We start from the raw sequence: 21,843 nt of genomic DNA on the forward strand, positions 1-21,843 counted from the left end.
GCTGCATATTTTCTAATTTTTTTATTTCTTTTTTAACTTCATCTTCATTTCGTCTTCATAAAAGAAGCTAGCTTTTGTCTTTTATTTACAAACTCGCGTTTAGAAACTTATATCGTCGTCATTCATTTGATTTTATTAAACCTGAAGGAAGTTTTTGAAGTTAAAAGTACAAATGAGAAAAAAAAAGTACAGCAACATCTTCTTCACTCTGTTTTTAAACAAACTCACCTGTTAGTCAGCGTTACTCACCTCGTCTGTTTGGTCACTTCCTTCTACGTTTCCACCACCTGGCATTTCCCTACCTGTCTGAACTGGGCGTGTTTTTATTTGTTCCTTCACTCCCGTTGGAACTTTTATTCCCCGATTCATTCCGCTTGAAAAGAAACTTTCTAATAATAGCTTCTTGGCAGAAAACGTATTTCAAGGTAAGAGCGCTTTTCTATTCAAAGTAACTTGGTCTAAAATACGAGAGGAAAACGTCCCCGTTATGTTTAGCCGAGGACACCCAGGTGCGTTTGATTAAAGCTGGACTCCTCCATACCTGAAGCAGCAACAGTCCAGTTATAGGCCACCAGAGGAGCAAATACATGCTTATTACTCTTTGTTCAACCTAATCTGAAACTTTGTTGGTTTTACTTTTTCAAAATGTAACTCAGATGTAAAAACTGTGTTTATGCTGTCTAGTTATCTTTAATTTTTTATGTACCGTATAAAAGAAAACATTTAATAATGTTGTATTAGCCTATATCATATGTATTGAACAAAATATCAATAACTCAACTTTTCTGCTCCTTTTCTGTTGCTAGTGTAATATTCTGGGTGCCAGTCCACCATGCTGTAACACATCTCAACAAGTCTCCCCCAGCAGGCTCACATTTTTAACTATACCCTGCAGCTGCACAAAGAGAATTGACTGTGTTCGTTAAATCTTTCAGCAGATCCACACAGTACTCACTTCCAGTGTGCTGTGTGGGACAAGAATGAAACATGTATTTGTTTTGTGATTACACTATAATCTAGGTTGGGTTGTGTCTATGTGTGCTTATTCACCCTTTTTCAGACATCTGATTAACAGAGCCTGGTGCAGTGTGGGCTGATTGTTGTTTTCTGTGTTCCCTCTTGCACCAGATTCGTGTCCCTGCTCGTCACATTCCACAGCCAGTATCCTCTGTTCTCCTCCCCCCATTCATCTCCCCCCTACTTACACGCTTCAAGTCTTTCATCTTTTCTCTCTTTTTATTAAATAACACCCAATCGTCCTGCAGATCTGCCTCATTTCAGAAACTGAGTTTTGCAGTCTAATTGCTTTTTTAAAGGCTATGCCACAGTGGTTGTATGTTACCCTGCTATTAAAATGTATTGGCTGATACAGAAGGAGCAGTTCAAGGGTCTGCAGTATCATTGCAGGGACACTGCAGTAGTGAGACAAAGTTGTTTCACAAGAGGCTGGATGCAGACTGCATGCGTCAGTGATAAGGTTGGGGAACATTTTCACTCGAGATGTTTCCCAACAAAATACTTCAAGGGGAGACTCATCATGTTTTATTGATGCAAGAAACTGAAAACATTGTGTGTGTGTGTGTGTGTGTGTTTTTCCTTTTTATGTTGACTAAGTGTGCCCCCATAATAATTAGTGTATAATTGTTTTTTTTTGCACTTCCATGTCTCTAAACGAAGCCATGCTCAAAGCTGCTGCGATTGGGGAAACATCATGGCAGCTGTCTGTGCAGGTGGATCAGAAAGAAGGGGACGAGTCCATGAAATTCAAACTCAGGGTGAAAGGTGACTTGCACATCGGAGGGCTCATGCTTAAGCTGGTGGAAAAAATCAGTAAGTTTTCAAAAATCAATGAAAAGTTGCTCTAGCTTTGTTTATATTTGCATAGCTTTAAAAAACACACATTCTTTTAAACTTGCCCATGTTTAGCATTTAAATCTGTTATTTTGCTTCTCATACCTGCTGTATTTAACTTAGCTTTTATCTGCTGCTACAGCTGTGTTTGTCAAGCCACGCCCTTTCTCTACACTGCTATGTTAGTCACAATGCTTTGGCATGCGAAGGGGGCAAAGTATAGTCAGAGCCTTATCTGATTTCTTCTTGAAGTCTTCCGTAAACAAGGTGGAGCTATTAAACGTAATATGAGGGGGGATTTTCGGTGAGTTGGATCAAACTCATGAGGCATTAGAGGATGACTAAACATCTTGTCATCAACAGATGGATTTCAGCCTAGTAATGCAAGATGATATCAGGTAGACTCATTAAGCCACACCACCTACACACAAGTGGGTACAAGGAGTATTTCTGCTGCCAGCAGTTTAAAAGTACATCAACTCTGAATAATAAACAGGTTTTCTTGGAAAAATAAGTCAGCATCAACAGCCAAAGGGCTTGAAAGTAAGAAATATGAAAAAATTATGTCTTTTGTGGACAATAACTTCCTTTGTTATAGATTCCCCTTTAATATGTCAGAATTTTCCAACTACAAACTTAAATGTATTTAATTTGGGTTTTACATGATACAGAAACACAAAGTAGTGGAAAGGTGAAGGAGTATGATCCACAGTGGAGCTGGGGTATAAAAACCTCTTGGAGGCTTCTCTTTATACCAGGATACTGACCCTAAACATACAGCTACAATGGAACGGTTTGGGTCCAAGCATATTTATGCATTAAAATGGCCTATTCCATGTCATTAGGATGTGAATTAAATTACAATATGATTTATTCAGATACAGAAACAAAGACTATATTATGATTTTTATAATAACTCAGCTCTGGAAAATCTCAGATCATGTTGTTGCTCTGCTACGGGCGGTGCAGAGGAGCTGAATAATAAGCTCTTGGTGGGTGCGCTGACGATGAGCAACTGCAGGTTTAAATGTTTGTCTATGAATACTTTTAAACATTAAAGATCGTTTCAGCTGTATTTTAAATTAATACCAATATTGTCTGATGGAGTATCACAATAATTGACTCAATTTGATTTCTCCTACACTAGAATAGAATAGAATAGAATAGAATATTCCTTTATTGTCCCACAATGGGGAAATTATGGTGTTACAGCAGCAAAAGGTTATAGCAAAAGTGGTCACACAAATGTGGACTTTAAAGTGTATAAAATTAACAGAAGAACTGGCAGAGTTAACAAAATAAACAAATAAAATACTGTACTGTACAGTGCATCTGGAGAAAAAAATAATAATTATACAGTCGTGGACATTTTTACAGTATTGGATATGTGGAAAAAATAGAAGCAACACCAGAGATGTGCAAAAATGACAGCAGCATGTTATTTAAGTCAGGTTTTTGGGAACAGGGATGGTTATAGAGTCATATAGAAAGTCCATATTTAAAACCAGTTGAGAATTCATCGTAAGACTTGAGAATTGATTTTCAAATTTAAATTAATCCAATCTCTCTGATTAAGACTCAAAAGACAAACCTAGTAGAGACATACAAGAGAAAACTTGCATCTTTCCTCTGTAATTCCTAAAAAAATATAATCTAATGACATTGATCACAATGTACAGCATATTTTTTTGTTAATATTTTAATTTTTAAAAACAAGAAAACAGCTTTCTCCTTTGCTCCATCAACAAAAATATTTTATTCTTGTCTATCACATACATTCCATTAGATGTATTCAATTTTTTTATGTGATAAATTGAAAATTTCAAATAACATAATCATTATTTTAAATAAATTACCTTACCCAATTTAGTGTAAATATGAAGGAATTTTAGATCCTACATGTAAATCAGCAAATAGAAGTTGTATTGTAGTGAAGTAAATTATATTTTATATGTTTTCCTGCAGAGGCTCAACAGGACTGGTCTGATCATGCTTTGTGGTGGGAACAGAGAAAATGCTGGCTGCTCAAAACTCACTGGACATTGGACAAATATGGGATTCAGGTAAACTATGAAAGCCCATAACATGACCCATATACAGTAACCTTCTTACATGGGAATGCCTTTAGCCAAAGCAAGATAAGTAAATCCTGTTTGGGCTTGAAGGATTCAAAGGTCTGGAGCTGTTTTTATAGCTGGCCTTGGAGGCTACAAACAGAATCATAGCCATCTTTAAACAGTCTGAAAGCTCGTTTATTACTGTGTTCAGTTGAACACAAACCATTTAGTGTTAATAACATTAATATACCCAACCTTTACAGTGATTGTTTGGTAAATTGTGCACATTAATGGGTAATAAGCTATTTAGGGACACTATGGAGCATAGTTATAACAAAACCAGTTGGAGAAATGTTTTTCTAAAACTTGTATAACTAATCTCCACAGGCTGATGCCGACCTGCGCTACACTCCTCAGCATAAACCACTATTGCTACAGCTGCCCAATATGAAAACCATCAGAATGACAGTCTGCTTCTCAAGTATGGTCTTCAAGGCAGTTGAGGAGATCTGCAGAGTTCTCAGTTAGTTCATAAATACCCAAACATGGAATTTTTCAGCTCTGACTGAAAAAAATAAATAAAAATGACATGTACTACGTTGTCTGACAATCTCAAACGTCTCCTTATTTGCTCCATTCTAGACATTAGAAGATCAGAGGAACTCTCTTTGCTTAAACCCCCCTATGATTCCGGTAAGAAGAAAAAGAAGAAAGACAAGAACTCAACCCAGGAAGACATCTGGGACATATGGGACTCACTTAACTTGGGAAAGGGAGGGACAGGTAATTCACAGCACATTGGTTTCTGGTTTGGTACAGCAGCTTATAGAGATACATTGATCCTATGGTCTGATTGGATATGGGCTCAAATATTGGCAAAATAGCTGCAATGAATACCAGAGGCATGACACTGATCTAGCATCCTGATCCAGTCCTTTTATTTTTATTGATATTATACGCAGCAATACAGTTACACCTATCTGCTGATTTCAGTTTTATGATTGCAACACTAATTACATCATTGCACAGAGCGCACACAGCAGCTAGTGAAGATTTATATCTGTCTTAATTTGTTACTTTTTTATAACAATGTTATTTATCAGGTAGGATGCCTTTATTTCCATGGCAAAGAATACATTTAACTCATTCAACAGTAGCATTCGGTTCGTTTTGGATATCGGCCCGTGTATGACTATCTAATCGGAAAAAGATGGGTCGGTGCATCTCTAGCATTTTAGCAGTAAAACTGGAAAATAATAGATTGATAGGAGTAATGCCTGAGGAATATTGTATTTATTTTAAGTTAATATTTAGGGGATTCAATTAATATTTAATTCCAACTAAATCAAGAAGATATGGAGTGTAAGTTAGTTTTATCACTTTGATGTATCAAGTGCTAGAGTCAGCCTTTAATGATTCAGCGACATCTATATTTCCTTTATTTTCTTTCACATAGTTTATGCATCAAGATCAACTCTGGACATGCTTTGTTTTGCACAGGTACCAAAAGTACTATCATTTATAAATTCATATGACTAAAAGGATTGAATTTCAACCTGGAGAGACTTATTCAAGTTGGAGAATCTGTCGACATGGAAAATATTATCCATGCACTCCTCAAATCTTATCATTTTTTAAACATTGACCAGATTAAAAAATAAATAAATAAAAGTGCAGCTCACTAAAAGCCTTGTTGGGGGCACAGCAAACTAGAAGTGGAAAAAATGCTCTCTTTGGATTAGATCAAAACTTAGATCACACTGTAAGGCATCCTAAACACACTGAATCTACCTAGAAACATGGTAGCGGAAGATACCTTGAGGAGGATTTTGTGCACCATAAACTGGGAAGCTCAGGAAAGTTGGTGAGAAGCTGTAGTAATGTGAGAATTAAAAGCTTTAAATCTGTAGGAAATCTAGGGAATTTAATTTCTGTCAATCTTTGATTGTCATTATGTATTGAGTTGTTTATGTCTAGCGTTTGTTTTCAGCATTGCTTTCTCATAATGAATTTTGTTTTATTAAGTAATTTCTGCTTACCTCCTACAAGTGAATGATCTATGCTCCTTTAGAACTACACAGTGAAGTCAAATCTTGTTATATCCCATAACCTTGTTTGTGAATGTTGAATTATCATCAAATAAGGTCCCATGTACAATACGATGACGGCAACCTATGACCCAGAGAACGGAATGCCCATGTCTGCCACCAGCATTTGGTTTGGAGATAACCCCTTAGCTGAGGCTCAGCTAAACCTACCCCCGGCAGAGCTAAGCAAGCTTTACCAGCCGCAGTCACTTGTGGACAAAGCGACCAACAATGCAGGGTAAAAACAAAAACCCTTCAGCTTGTTTTTTATATATGCTTTTATCCCTTCGTCATCCGACCGTTTGTTGACAGGTGGCTGAACTCCTCTCGCTCACTCATGGAGCAAGACATTCAGGATGACGACAAACTGTTACTACGCTTCAAGTACAATGTCTTCTTTGATCTCAACCCAAAAGTAAGATGGTGCTTTCTAATGGAACAGAAGATAAACATTTTATTGGTGGAAGTTCTCTCAAAGAAAAGATTAGCTGTCTGACTAAGAGGTTCTAGATCTAAACCAGCGTGTTTGTTTGTATTTTCAGTACGACGGCGTCAGGATAACCCAGCTGTATGAACAGGCCCGGTGGTCCATCTTGCTAGAGGAGATAGACTGCACAGACGAAGAAATGCTGATGTTTGCTTCCTTACAGGTGCTTCCTTACAGTTAATGCATTACTTTGTAAAGAAAATCCAGATTTACATCATAATAAACAAATGCAAATGGTAAATAAATAATATTTTACACAAATATACTTTAACTTCACAATTTAGAAAATAAAGCAGATCACATCTTGCTTTTTGATTCTAATGTACAATTCTTAAAAAATACACTTGTTTAGATGATTTGGACATATATTATAACCACTCACACATTTAATATATTACTTTTATGGGTAATTTATTTAAAATGATAATTTTTTTCCTAACCAAATCAACTAAAGGTGAATAATAAAATTCTTGCAAAAAGTATTTTAATACTCTTCTACCGCTGTATTTTTATGAAAATTCTTAGAGTGCATTAAACAGAGGTTGATTCCATGTACGAATTAGGTGACTTTTAAAGGCAGGATTTTGTTTAGTAGAAGCAGAGTAAAGGAGACTTAAAACAACTACTTAAAAAAAATATATATTTTTGCTGTTTTGTTATTTTGTAGTTTTTAATAGAAAAGCTAAAAAAATGCATCCTTTCTATCTCGTGTCACAATCATGCTTCTATTTTTTTTGTATCAAATAAGATCCCAATTATATACACTAAAATACTACAGTTTTAATGTGAAGAGGTGGGATTAAATTTAAAAGGGCTGAATATTTTTAAAATGTAACTGCGTGGACTATTTGTTGGGCTTTGATAACATAATCTAAAGGACGTATAATAATTGTTCTGTAATAGCACAAGCTTTGTGGACTGCATCTTTTCATATTGGCTACATCTTAAAAAACAACATCTGAGTACCTTTATGAAAGATGCTCCATCCTGAGCTGTAAAAATGTTAGTGTACTAAAACCAAATAGCTGAAATTGAATAACTTTTTAACAGGTAATTTACATCCAAGAACTGCACACTGCCCCACTCTGTTAAATGACAGTTTGTAATCATAAGTAAGTACGTCTTCAGGGCTACAGTAAATTGGGCTTAACTGATTTTGAGTAGGGCTACGTAATTTTTGTATGTTCAAGCTTAGAATGGAGGATACTGGATTAGATATCTAAATACAAAAGTAGGCCTGTCAGGACATGAAAAAATATCCTAACCTGTCTGTGAAAATAAAGAGGAGGGATAGAGAGAAAGAGAGAGATCAGATTAGAAACAGAAGAGAGAAAAAAAATAAAATTTGTTCTTGAAGAATTTTAGCCCCCCCCAGGCTGTGAGTGCCAGGTTCTAACCCTACAGCCTGCCACTCTGGATCCCTGAGTTAGACCCTTAGCCCCAGATCTGCGCTCCAAGCTGCTTCTTAAGGAATGGGTTAAATTCAGAAGTCAAGTTTCCTTGTAATGCACATTTTCAGTTACCAACAAAGTTGATTGCTTGTATTCTAAACCACAGATTAAGAAAAAGTGTTACAGCTATACTCAAATATCATTTTTCATAACTACATCAATCTACTAAAAGAACCCCCTAAAGGTTTTGTAAGTAAGAAATCTGTCTTCGTCTTTTTTTGTAATCAACATAATCTTTTTCACAGTATCACATCTGCAAACTGACCACGTCAAGTGAGCCCATGGACAACTCCAGCGAGCCAGAAATCGACGAAGTAGAGGCTGCCTTGTCTAACCTGGAGGTGACCCTTGAAGGCGGCCACACTGACAATATCCTGGTAAATATATTTCTGGGAACCCTGAACTACTCGGGGACGAGCCAAGGGAAAACTTTAGGCTTAAGATGAGTCACAACCAAACACCTGATTTAAGTTGCTATTAGTAGCCATGACTTCACTAATCATACCAGGAAGATGTAAAACAATGACTAAATGTTGTTGCCTCCAGGAGGACATTACAGACATTCCAGAGCTGGCAGACACCCTTCGGCTATTGAGGTAAAAATTACCCTGATGCTTGATTATTGAGATTTAGATATCTGCCACTAGCATTTCCTCTGTCCCTCTGTTTACACGTATTTAATTGAATTATAGCAAGCCTATTGTATTTGCCTAAATGGTGTCATCAAAAGATCTAAATGTAATCTAATGTCACTCAAGCGTGTGTCTGGAAATGTTGTTATGACAAATTCAGCAGCTTTGAGACCATCTGAGTAAATGTTCTGCAGAGGGAGTCTGTGTTGATTAGAACACAAATTCAGTCTTACAAACTGTTAATATTGTTTGGGTTTCCTCAATCCATGTGTGTCAAAACAGGCCCAAAAAGTTGACTCTACGGCCATTCAAAGAGTACTGGTTTGTGTTCAAGGACACCAATATCTCTTATTTTAAAAACAAGGAAGCCTCCATCGGGGAACCAATCGAGCAGTTTCACCTCCGAGGTCAGTGGCTCAAAGCATTAAACACTCATTTATTCGAGTTTGGCTATTTTTAACTTGTTTTTGATCAATCTTTCCAATTTGTTATTTTATAATATATTGAAAGAATAATGTTAATATTGTTGTATTCCTTTAGCAGACTTGGTGAAACTTGTCAGAATTGATCGAAATATGGAAGAAGCTAAATAAGAAGTGCTTTTGCTCTTGGGTGTATTTAATTTTCTTTACCTTGAATTAACAGGATGTGAGGTGGTCCCAGACGTCAATGTCACAGAGAAGAAGTTTGGCATTAAGCTCCTGCTTCCAGTTGCGGATGGGATGAATGAAGTGTATATCCGATGTGATAATGTAAGAGCCCACTTTCTCACTCAAGGGTTTTACTGTATTTATCTTAGTTAATTAAGTTTTTATTACTGGCATGAAGTAAACTGTTACACATGTAACTCTTGATGGACTTTTTTCTCGCTGGTGCAGGAAACACAATATGCTAAGTGGAAAGCTGCATGCATTCTAGCCTCTAAAGGCAAGACGATGGCCTACAGCTCCTACAAGTCTGAAGTGAGAAACATCCTGTCGTTTTTGCAAATGAAAAGCCTGGCGCCCCCTCCTGGTCAGGAAGCTCCGGACCTTGATGCCATGGAAATGAATGCTGAATGTTTTGTTTCCCCTCGCTACACCAAAAAGCACAAGACCAAGCAGGTTTGTTTGACACATTCCTCGAGTATATCTGATGTCAAATGTTATTGCTAATTCTGCTTCTTATGGCTTGGTAAAGCTGACAGCACGGATCCTGGAGGCCCACCAGAACATAGCAAAGCTCTCTTTGGTTGAGGCCAAGATGCGCTTTATCCAGGCTTGGCAGTCACTGCCAGAGTTTGGCATTAAGTACTACATTGTCAGGTAGATGGCACATATTTTGGTACCATATAAAATGGCATTAAACTTGATAAATAAATGTTTTCACAGTTTCATGTATTTTGTTCTCAGATTCAAAGGTAGCAAGAAGGATGAAATTCTGGGGATTTCATATAACCGAATGATTCGTATCGACATGTCCTCTGGCTTGCCTGTGACTACTTGGAGGTTTGCCAACATGAAGCAATGGAACGTCAACTGGGAAATAAAACAAGTGAGAAATTGGCCCCTTACATAGAATTATATACTTTCTGAGTGTTTATCCCCAAAAATGGCTTCACAAAGCTGCAAAAACCAATTCTATATTGTATGTGATTTCAGGTGACCATAGAATTTGACCAGAATGTGAGCATTGCCTTCTGCTGTGTGAGCTGCGACTGTAAAGTGGTCCATGAGTTCATCGGGGGTTATATCTTCCTATCCACACGATCGAAAGACCAAAATGAAACACTAGATGAAGAACTGTTCCTTAAACTTACTGGAGGCCAAGACTGACCAAGGAAAAACTTGACGCACCCCTTTTGTACTGATGTTCTTGTCCGTATTGTCTAAAACAACTGTTGCAATGTTAACCATAGGTGTAGAACAAATCACTGTGGAGGAAAATGAACAATAGGGCTCTATCATGTTAACACATTTTCCTTCACAGCACCATATCCTGATTTTATCATTTTTTTTTGCCATTTATACACAACATAATGACTCCAATGTAAATATGTAGCAAGGATTGTCTTTTTAAAACATGGATGAACTGATGTGTATGATAAGGTTGCTGTTTTTAACATCAAATAGGTGTGTTTCCTCCAATAAAGTGAGACGACATTAAAATCAATGGAGGGATTTCAAGTGAATTATGTTTCATTGCTTTTTTTAAAATAAGTTAAATAAATTTCAGTCCTCCATTTTGCTAAGCTATGTTTACCATGATGAGATGTAGCAAATACTTAGAACTAACTGTTGACTTATCAAATCTCTAACTAAACAGTTAAAAGTACACTGTTCTGTATCAGATGTTTAATTTGAATAAACATCTTTAGATAAGTTAAGATCAGATTAGGTATTTATATTTTATAGATGCAGGAATAATTAGAGGGAGACATTTTTTAAATAACTACAAATTCAGAACTGTACACATATTTTTACTGTTTTTTTTTTTCATAGCATAGCTTAAACTGTGCAACTGTGGTCAAATGTTTTGAGTATCCATCTGAAAATTTCTCACAATATTACTTTTCACACACCCACCTGCTAAACTATGGCCACTATTTTCTATAAGACTGAGACCAGACATTTGGGATGGTCGCCCCTAAAACACTTAATTTATCTACTTGGAGAATCATTTTGTGGTATGTTTTGTGCTTTTGTGTTCAAGATTTACCTTGCTGATTGAATTTATATATTTTTTTTAAGTTGCCACAATATTTTCACAATAATGATGATTATATCTACAGTATTTGTTCTTGGAAGGGCAGTCCCTCCTGCAGAAAAGCATCCCAGCAGCAAAATGGCACCAGTTCCGATATTACAGTTAGGGATGGTGTGCACAGGTTTGTAATATCCCCCCTATGTTTAGACAAGTGACACTCATTTTATTATAGCAAAATAATTTTCTGGTAGTATCAGACCACAGGACATATCTCCAGCATTGTTGGTTTTACCCTTGGTGTACTTCCTAGCCTGGCTTTTATTTTTCATTTAGGTCTGAAGCTTCTTTCTCTCTGAGTTGTATCTCAGCCCATGTCAGTGCCTGACAGTTTAAAGGTAGATGATACAAGCACATTTAGCTCTAACACTCATTTGTCACAAGGACACAGAGCTAATCTCCTTTGGTTATGATGGCTGAACATTACCCTGATGCTCTAAGTTAGGTCGGATTACTATGGGATCTTCACACACCTGACTGAATAGATGGACCAAATATGTGGGGATTTAAGGTTATCTTTCGGAAATCTTGTCTGATTTCCTTGAATTTTACCATGATCTCACGACTTAAATGAAGATTACAAAGCCATGTCTTTATAGTTTTTTTTAGGGCTTTCATAAACTCTCTAAACTTACAGTCACCTTAGTTTGTGAACCTCCAACTATTAATGCTAATGTTATTTTCTGCTTGACAAACCTAAACTCATCAAAATAAAAAAAGGTGTTGTGATATTTCTACACTTTTCTGATCACTACTCTACATCATCATTACTCCTTCCTTGTTCTATATGCCAAAAGAATAACGTTAATTTAGGGATTTTGCCTTTGACCAGCATCACTAAATCTACAGTTCATCCACATTATATACAGCTCAGCATCTACCAAGCAATTAATAATGTTTCTCTTCAGAGGAGGAGTATAACGGATTTTAATATATTTTCTTAAGTGATAAAATTTTTGAGCAGGTACAATTTTTGCAGGAAATCTTTTATAGTTTAATCTATTTGGAATACCAGTCCAAACTACAGTAGATTAGCTGCCATTAAGGGAACCACTTCATCATAATCAGTCTGTCATTGAAACTTTGTACATTTCAATACAATTTTCTGTTTTTGTATTTAACCCATTTCTTAGGTAGCAAAGGATACCCTTTGTAAAACTTTTAATTTGACCTTAAGCTCTCAAGTGTCTAAATTCAGCATGGAAACGTCTAACTATTCTACAAGACTTGGGGAATAGTAGTCAAGATTTTGGATTAGTGTTTCAGTTTGGAAGCCTATAAAGTTTCTTATAATAATTCATATAGACTTAGACTTAACTTTATTTATACCTTGGGATTACTCCTTTGGGGAAATTCTGGTTCCAGTAGCTTAAATAGAGCACAAAGGGCAGAGTTAAACCAAGATGCCACTAAAGATAAAAATACAATGGACAATATATTCAGACAATATAATAATATATCTTACAGACTGCCACCCAAAGTCCCTGAGCATGATATTTATAGTCATCTGCCAATGATCCTTGTGAAGTATGTTGATTACTTTCCAAACACAGATATACTCGCTGTAAAATTTGCACTTTCTAATATATTTGCTGAGGAATTGCACCTACTAGTAGGATATGCCAAGATATAAGACTATAAGATCAATGCTGGGACATTCTTCACCCTGTTTATTTTATTTTTAGTTAGATTAATTGTAGGAGCACCCTAAAAACCTGACAAAGAGGTGTAAAAAATAAACGTTTGCATAGATATGTATCTAAATGCATAAACATTGCAATTGTTTGCCCTATGCCTTAAATAAGGGAAATGTCTAAGGATGGGTTAATATTATAATAACACTGTATATGAATTTTAAATATATACACATTGCTGGCAGATACCCTCTCAAATCTGAGTAAATATTTATTTGAAAATGCAGAAAACCCTGCATTTTCATTTATTTTATTAACATTTCACAGTTTAACTCTCCTCTCGCGCCAATTGGCCAAAAGATTGACTGAAATCTCTCTAGCCAATCAGATGCAGCTTTACTCATACGTCATTCCAACTACAGCCCGCCTTCCTTTAATACGTCCTCGGAAGCTAGGGAAGTGGAAGCTAACACGTGGGAATAACTGTTTAGGGCAGATTTGTTTATGCTTTAGTATTATTCAGTGCCTTTTTGTGACTTTTCTTACTAATATAGCGTTATAATTGTTGGCTGAATTTGTTGTTTATGTCTCTGCTGTGTTTCTATGCTGGTCCGCATAGTTTATAATGGCGCACAGTGAAGATGATCATGAGTACAGAATCAAAGAAGGGGATCACATAGTATTAAAAAGAGGAGACGTCTACAAAGCGGTGCAAATTCAACGGAAAAAGTAAGTCTGATGTGTTGTAATAAAAATAAATAAACACCAGCGTTAATTCATTGTTGGCTAATTATAAAAGGGGTAAACCGGCTGTTTATCTAGTGGAGGACTAAAGGCTGTTTCACACACAGGAAGGTGATATTTGAGAAGCAGTGGATCTTGCTGGATAACGTTGTGGGACATTTATACAGCACTACATTTGAGATATCCTCTGGAGGAAGCCTGCAACCAAAGGAAGACAAGGAAACACAAAGCTCCACAGGTGTGTCATACAGTGGACACCTAGAGTTAAACCCTGTGTGCATGTTTATAACATTTCAGACTATTTTTGGGGCTGTGGATCGCTCTATTTGTGGGAGACGTCTAATGTATCGATTAAGGCTGAAACAATTAATCCGATTAATTGATTATTGAAATAAATCAAATAATTTAGTAATTGATTAATCGTTAACTGCAGTTTAAAGACTCTAAAACATGCCATTTGCTGACAGAGCGAACCAATTAGAGCAGTAATTATACCAAAATTGTAAAAAAAAAAAGATATGGAAATATTTTGCATTTAAGATAAAAATCTTTTCCTTCTGTCAATATGCTCTATCCAGAACTCAAGTGCAAAAAGTGTTTTTTAAAGAACCTTTTGATATCCGATTATTAATCGATTAATCGGAAAATAATCAACAGATTAATCGATTTGCAAAATAATTGTTAGTTGCAGCCCTGGTATCGATACTCCAATACTATGGATTCTATATACATTTGTCAAGGTATCAAGTGTTGTTTGCATACTTTTGCTGCAGTTTATTTTAGGTTTCTAGAGTATTTGCTAATTAAAAGGATAATACTCTTTGCAAACTTAAAATATTGTCCAATTTTCTTTTATTTGGGTAAATTATTTAGCATTTATTTGAACACTTACTTAAATAGAATGCCTGATTTAACTAAAAACGAATGCTCCATGTTAAAATAAATGTGATTTTATTTTTTTTATAAAGATTTTGATATTTGATATTCCTTTGGTATCAAATACTTTCCACAGTATTAATATGAATATTGAAATGTTAGTATGGGGGGAAACCCTATTGTGAGACTTTTCTTTGTGGCTCCTAGATGTGAAGGTGACGGGTACAGACAACAGACACATTGTTGATGACGGCAAATCCCAGAAACTGACTCGGGATGACATTGAGACGATGAAAGAGCAAGGCCTAACGGATAAGGTAAATGGGAAAGTACCTTAGGGAGAATTGGAATTCCAGGTAGGCCATTCATTATATGCTCTGTGTCCTATGTAAAGGCAGCTTCTTTTAAAAAGAAAATGTATATTCAGAATTAGACGCCCCGATCAGATTGTGACCACATTCCAATAATAAACAATTTAAAATTTTGACCAGAAGAGATTTAATTGAATGTTTCATTTTTCTCTAACAGCTATGAAAAAAAGACAATTTTTTTCTTTTCTTTCCGAATGAATTGAAAGTTGAACTTTTAAAACAAATTGTTAATAAACTGCTACTTAAAAAAAAAACACACAAAAAAAACAGCACTAAGTTACAAATCACTAAAAAGAAAAAGTTTATGGGATAAATAATAAGTAAAGTAAGATAATAAGTAAAAATCTTTTCATTTTATTTAATCGTTCATGAGAAAGATTATAGTCCCATTAATACAAAATAAATGTCAAAATTAAGAGGAATAAACTATGATTTGTAAAATTGCTAAATCTTTTATTTTCTCTTCTGAGGAGCTTCCAGGAACCGTTCTTTCAAGATTGATCATTTCTATTTTTTTTTCCCCTTTTTGTACCAGAGGTGACATCACACCATATGTGAGAAGGAGAAAGCAAGCAGTTTTTCAGCAGGAAAACATGATTCCCTTTATTTCTAAACGAACCAATTGCAACAGATACATTTTAAACTGGCTTTAATGTGTCCAACTGTATAATAATAATCATTTTAGTGTGACTTCCGAAAGTCTGGGAATGCCCTATTTAACATGATTCATCACATACATGATGCTTTTCAAAATAATTGAACATAAGTTAATAATTCTGTATCCGCTCACTAATAATTCCATATTATGAATTCCTAAATGAACAACATGACATGCCTCCATAGCAAAGAGCTTTGAGGTGTTTAAACACCAAACTGATACAGAAAACTGAACTTTCTTCTGTTACCAACATTTTATCATCCAAAGGTGGTGTTGTTTATGCAAACCTCAGAAGTTAAGGTTTTGTATATTCACTGATTAGATAAAGGCTGGACTATTTATTTATTTTTTTAAGTCGGTCACATTTAAAATCCAATGCTGGTTACCTCCGATTCAAAGTGGATCTATGGTTGATATTAAAGGAGAGTTGATACAAATATTTTTGCACCTCAGGAAATCATCAAGCAGCTGATAGATAACAGCTCGACGTTTAGCAATAAGACTGGATATGCCCAGGATAAGTACATAAAGAAGAAGAAGAAAAAGTGAGTCGCTAACACTTACAGACTCTAGATGCAGCCATAAAATTAATGTAAATGTGTTAATGTTGCTGTTCTCATCAGTTAACATCATTTGTGCTCCTAGATATGAAAATACAGTAACGGTTCTGAAACCCACCTGTCGCATCATAGCCATGATGTACCACGGCCGCGAACCAGGGAAGATCTGGTGAGATTCACCCTCGTTAAGAGTTTTCTCACACATCCGTATGATAATAACTCTATTTCTGGGGGCGGGGTTTAATGTGATGCAGCCATCTACGATATGACACTCTGGCGCAGATGCTGACACTAGCAAACATCCACGCCGGCAGTAAAGTTCTAGTATTTGACACCTGTGCTGGGCTTGTACTGGGAGCCATTATGGAGAGAATGGGAGGCAAGTTTTCTTTAGCAATCTGTGTGCACTATCCATTTAAGCTTTTTTTTTTTTTTTTTGTACAAGCTATCATTGTAGACTTTGACCAATGCCTCTGTTTTGCCCTTTAGTTAATGACTTCTTCCTCCCTTTCCATCCAGGCTATGGATCAGTGATCCAGATGTACCCAGGAGGTGGGCCTGTGCGGGCGGGGATGGAGTGTTTTGGCTTCCCTGCACATTTTCACGATATGCTGCATGAGTTTCCAATCTGCCATGTCAACGCTTTGCTGGCAGGGAAGCTGGACACCAGTGCCAAAGACCCCACTGAAGGTTGGGCATTCTCTTTTTTTGATTTTATGTTAGACAGATTTTCTACAAATTAACGCTCAGCTGCCATTGCTAACCAAGATTTTTTTTTTTACCTTCACAGCTCTGCCCAAATGTTCCTAAACAGAGTCTATTATAATACAGCTGCACATTTTAATGCATGTCATTTGAAGTTTGTGTAATAGGCAGATGGAAAATATAGATATATTTATATCCTAATTGTAGGATATATAAAAAAAACATACTTTTTTCCTCCCTTCTCAGTTATATAGATGTATGTAACATATTTCAATAGCAAGAAAATTCAAAGTGCTATAGAAGAAAGGACATTGAAGTGGCATAGAATAGATGTAACTAGAATGAAAGTGGATGATTAAAATAGGAGACTTATATTAACATAACGATAAAATGCTTGATTTAAAAACTTAAAAAAGAGATTACTGTGTGAATAGTCAGTATCTTACCTCTAGTGATCAAAATACCCCCTGTTAGATAACTATGATGACTATGAGGTGGTTTATTTCTTACATGCACCCTTTTGGTGTTAAGGAAAAAGCCCCTTTTAATATGTTTTAGTCTGTTTTTATTTATTTGTTCTCAGAACTGGTTAGCTGAACTTTACATTTCCAAATTCTCACTCTGTTCATGTACTGATCGTGTAGCTTTACTCTCTATTCCAACCATTGCAGGGGAAAAGCAGGTGAAAGTGGCTGCAGAGGAGGAGCAGAACCAACCTGAGGCAGAACAACAGGAGGGGATTCCACAGGAGGAGAATATGGAGATAAACACTGGTGATGATGTGGGCCAAGACCCGGAGAAACTGGAGAAGGAGAAACGGCAAGAAGCAAAGGTATCTCTAATGTTAAGTGTTATCACTTTCTGTTTAAATGGTGTTTGTTATATCAGCTAAGATATTTTTCTACCTTTTAGGCTCAAGAAAGAAAGGAGAAGTTGGAAGAGAAGAGAAGGAAGTTGGCGGCTGCAGCTGCCCTGCTGGAAGGCAGGAATGCTGATGGGTTGGTCTTGGATTATTTGCGTCTGCATTCAGAATAGTTTATCTACATCACTCTGCTGCTCTCTGCATCAGCCTCTTCTGTCCACTTTAATCAGTGATGGGTAGTAAAAAAAAAAAGCCATGGAGGGAAAAAATTATGAGTGATTAAATCATTAACTGTCCATAATAGTCATAAAAATAATTAGCCTTAAGCTGGATGTGGAGTGATTACTGTGCAGAGCTCGGCCAAGGTGAACAAATTGATTTCTTTGCAGTTAACTCCCACATAAGATAAAAGACTTTCTAGCTTTTAAGATTGATGGTAGAGCTATAAGAAGGTGACATCTGCAGCACAAGTACAACTATTGATTTTGTTTGCTCATAGACTTCTCTATATCATTGAAGCTTTACAGTAGGCAATAAACAATACACAGAGAACAGTTTTCGAATTAGCCCTAAATCAGCTTTTTCTATAGAATCTAATCCAGCTATAAAAACCCATTCTGTGTGGACGATGCTGCTTGAAGCCCTGATGAGCTCAATTACCAATTTGCCTTTCTGCACTTTTCCAATTAAAGAATTTGCTGTTCACATAGCTTTCTTTTGTTAGACATATTTGCTTTATCATCTGTTTTTTTTTTTTTCACACTTGCAGGTTGGTGATAGCAAGTCAGTTTCACCCTTCTTCTCTTCTTTTGGGCTTGCTTAAGTTCCTCGCCCCATCTCGGCCTTTTGTAGTCTATTCTCAGTACAAAGAGGTAAGAGAATGTTGCCTCTTATTTTATTTGTTCAGAGTAAATGGTTGCCAAACATTTATCCTCAGGGTTATAGAGCTTTGCAAAGATGCTTTTATTCCATAAACTTGAAGCATTGTGATGTAAGGATGGTTCTTTAAGCATTGCAGGGAAGCTGGTAAGATATGATAGTAAGGGGCTGTAGCTAGATGCAGGACAATACAAATGGAAAACCTGATAGAAGCTGCAAAAGAACAGATTTGGGCTGAGGTTGAACATCTAGTAGGATAACAGCCCTGAATATACATATTTATATGTAACACAAAGCAAACATTTGCAAGAAACACCACTGCCACACTCTGCTGTACTGACTGGTGTGTGGTGGGTACTTGATGGAGAGGAAGTGGTGCTAGACACTCAACTGGCTCATCATACTGGCTGACATTAGTTTCCCTTTTCCATCCCTCTGACAGATAATGTGGGAAATGCTACATTTTGTCACAAGTTGTAGAAAACTGATATGCTTGACTATAAAGGAGAGCTGGGTGATTTGACTGAAAAATCTAATCTGTTAACCTTAAGTTTCAAATAAAAAATGATAAATGACATAGGTTATTTTAAAATCTACCTTTTTTTTTTCAACCATCTCCTCTGGGAGGTGACCTTCATTTGAAGAGAAAGTGCTTGTAAAATAACTCTTCTTCACAACAAATATCAAAAACGAAATGTTTGCAGCTAGCGGTGTTGCGCAGTCAGCTTGTATATCAGTTATAGTTGCAAATCTAAGAACAAAAAGTGACAACCTGATTCACCCATTGGTGGGAAAAAACTATGTAGACTGTGTAGCCTTTAGTTTTCCTAATGTTTTCAACTTTGGTTTAGTGTTAGGTTTTTGGATCTCTTCAACGTCTTTGAGGTTGTATTTAAAGCCACTGTCACAATGACAATTTAGCCAGTGTATTCCCGATGTACCAGAATCTTCTAAAACGCTGTCATACGCTGGGCGTATACATAGAGCATTCATAATGAGTCCAGAACTTTTGTCCAACGACAGCCTAACTTATGCATAACGCCCGGCAGCGTAATGCCTATGAAATGATGCACAGGCCAGTGTCCTGAGGGGGGCAGCGATGCACCCGGAGGCGCCCAGCCTTCATAAAAAGATTTCTTTGATTGCCGTATTAACCTAACTGCTGTTTACCACCCGCCAAAAAAGAAATAAATATGTAAATAAAAAGTAAAAGAAAGAAGGTTTGCAGTCGGAGCAGATTCAGTGTCATGTCTGCTAGGAAGTTTGTTGATCGTGGCCGTGGTGCGTGAACACAGGGAGGATCCATCACACTCACCTTTGCGGTCACCCTACAACTGGAACAGAGTCAAATTGATTTGATCATGCTGATGTTGGAGGACAGCTAGTATGTATTCCTGTCTCAGCCGGATCCTCCATCTCTTGTGTAACATCTGTTCACTATGAAGTCTGGAGGATTACAGATGCTTCCTCTTATGAACCCCCCTTTATACCAAAACGCTGCCAATACGCCATTTTACAGTAGCTGTAAGTTAGAAAGACGTTCAGCAGTCGTCTGGAACATGTCAAATACGTTGATATGCATTGGAGATAAGTTCTCGATAAGTTACGCATAAGTTATGCACAAGTTACTCATAGGTTTTGGATAAGCTAGACACAACGACTTATGACGAACTTACACTTAACAATCTCATAACTTAACTGTAACTTATGGCCCACGTATGAGCATATGCGGGCGTATGCTTCAGTGTGCTCATAACTTACACAAAACTGACCCGTAAGTTATCCACTGTACGGCAGCGTTTTAACCAGATTTGCCGTACATCAGGCATACGCTGACAAAATCGTCAAGGTGTGACGGGCTTAATGGGACAGTGAGGATCAGTCGTGTTTCTCTCATTGTTGTTAAAGGTTTTCTGTGTGTCCTGCAGAGTATCTGTGATTCTAGAATGTCTTCTCTATTGAAAGCAGAAAATCCCCTAATAAGAGACCTGCTGCTTGTTTTTGTTTTTTTTAATACCTCTGTTTTAGTCATTTATAGTCTTTGTTGTTTTTTCTTTTTCTGACATCTGCAGACACTTATTGAGTGCTACACAAAACTCAAAGAACAAGGTGGGACTGTCAACCTCATGATCACAGATACCTGGCTCAGGCATTACCAGGTAAATACTTGTATCCTGAATATTAGGCCAAAAATCCACTTTACTGTTCATTTTTATTAGAAAAATACATTTTGTCCATCCCCTAATCAGTCTGTTCCTTTTATCAGTTGCCTATCCATTAATACATTTGTCCATTTATTTATTCATTCATTAACCAATCTATTAATCCTTTTGTCTACCTAACTGTAGATTTGCCAGTCTTTTAGTTAATCTCTCCATTAGTCCTCATGTTAATCTATCCTTTTATCTTCATTCATTGTCATGAGTAGAATAAAAATGTCTTTCCAACTGCCAGTTTGGGGTTCTAAGTAGACAATAGATAGACTTGTTCCGACCTATTTCTATTTCTTCCAGCTGTTCCTTCCTAGTTAATTCCTCCTGACTGGTCTGTATTTTGTCTCCAGGTATTGCCTGATAGGACACATCCTCTGCTCCTGATGAGCGGTGGCGGGGGCTACCTCCTCTCAGGAACAACAGTTGCATTTGACCGCTCCAAACCGGCTGCCTCCCCGCTAGCTGAGGAACCGGCACCAAAGAGACAAAAAGTGAAAGACTCTGAGAGTTAAACATGTGCAGAGAGATCAGATCTGTCAGGCACTTCGGCACCACCTGCAGTGGTTCTTCTTTATACTCTGTTGAACTGAATAAAGCAGTCCAAGTGTCTGGTTTGGATCCATCGGAGCACCTAATCCTGTCTTTGTCCGCTGAGAAGTGAAAGTGTTAGCCCATAATAAGTCATCTCAGCTCGGTATGTTCCTTATTTTAGAGACAGGTGAATTTATTTCTTCAAGTGAAAAGTTTGTGTTAAATCTTTTGGCTGGCCATCTTTTTATTTAAGTAACTTGTCAAACAATGTGGTTAATAATGTGGTTTTATTGGATCTACATCAGGACAGCAGATCTCTCTGGATATGTCTAGGATATAATTAATGGATTGTAATTTACTTTAATTCTAGTAATAAATTCGAGTTTTATTTGGTCCCAGGATAACTCCTTTTATTGAGTGCAAACAGAACGAGCTCTTGAATACATTGCAGTACTTTGTCTCATATTGTCACAAAACATTTATCAACATCTAAGCCGTTCCCA

General features: G+C 36.7%; 2 protein-coding genes across 2 annotated transcripts; both read left to right on the top strand.

The window, feature by feature from the left end:
* The first annotated feature begins 291 nt into the window (after window positions 1-291).
* On the top strand, window positions 292-10,807 carry fermt1 (fermitin family member 1). Its single transcript, XM_015394389.1, has 16 exons — window positions 292-425; window positions 1,678-1,830; window positions 3,817-3,914; window positions 4,296-4,431; window positions 4,551-4,691; window positions 6,053-6,233; window positions 6,308-6,410; window positions 6,538-6,645; window positions 8,179-8,310; window positions 8,480-8,529; window positions 8,848-8,972; window positions 9,211-9,317; window positions 9,444-9,668; window positions 9,745-9,869; window positions 9,957-10,098; window positions 10,206-10,807. Exons 2-16 carry the CDS (start codon window positions 1,680-1,682, stop codon window positions 10,377-10,379), a joined length of 1,998 nt encoding a protein of 665 aa, XP_015249875.1. The 5' UTR covers window positions 292-425; window positions 1,678-1,679; the 3' UTR covers window positions 10,380-10,807.
* Window positions 10,808-13,392: 2,585 nt separating this feature from the next.
* trmt6 (tRNA methyltransferase 6) lies at window positions 13,393-21,835 on the top strand. Its single transcript, XM_015395023.1, has 12 exons — window positions 13,393-13,670; window positions 13,793-13,923; window positions 14,769-14,878; window positions 16,044-16,135; window positions 16,236-16,319; window positions 16,405-16,529; window positions 16,670-16,840; window positions 17,527-17,687; window positions 17,768-17,853; window positions 18,487-18,589; window positions 20,669-20,755; window positions 21,160-21,835. The coding sequence occupies exons 1-12, from the start codon at window positions 13,567-13,569 to the stop codon at window positions 21,319-21,321; spliced, it is 1,416 nt and encodes a 471-aa protein (XP_015250509.1). The 5' UTR covers window positions 13,393-13,566; the 3' UTR covers window positions 21,322-21,835.
* The last annotated feature ends 8 nt before the right edge of the window (window positions 21,836-21,843 follow it).

The sequence above is a fragment of the Cyprinodon variegatus genome, unplaced genomic scaffold, assembly GCF_000732505.1.
Source record: "Cyprinodon variegatus isolate N-32 unplaced genomic scaffold, C_variegatus-1.0 Scaffold25, whole genome shotgun sequence".
In the NCBI taxonomy this organism is placed as follows: domain Eukaryota; kingdom Metazoa; phylum Chordata; class Actinopteri; order Cyprinodontiformes; family Cyprinodontidae; genus Cyprinodon; species Cyprinodon variegatus.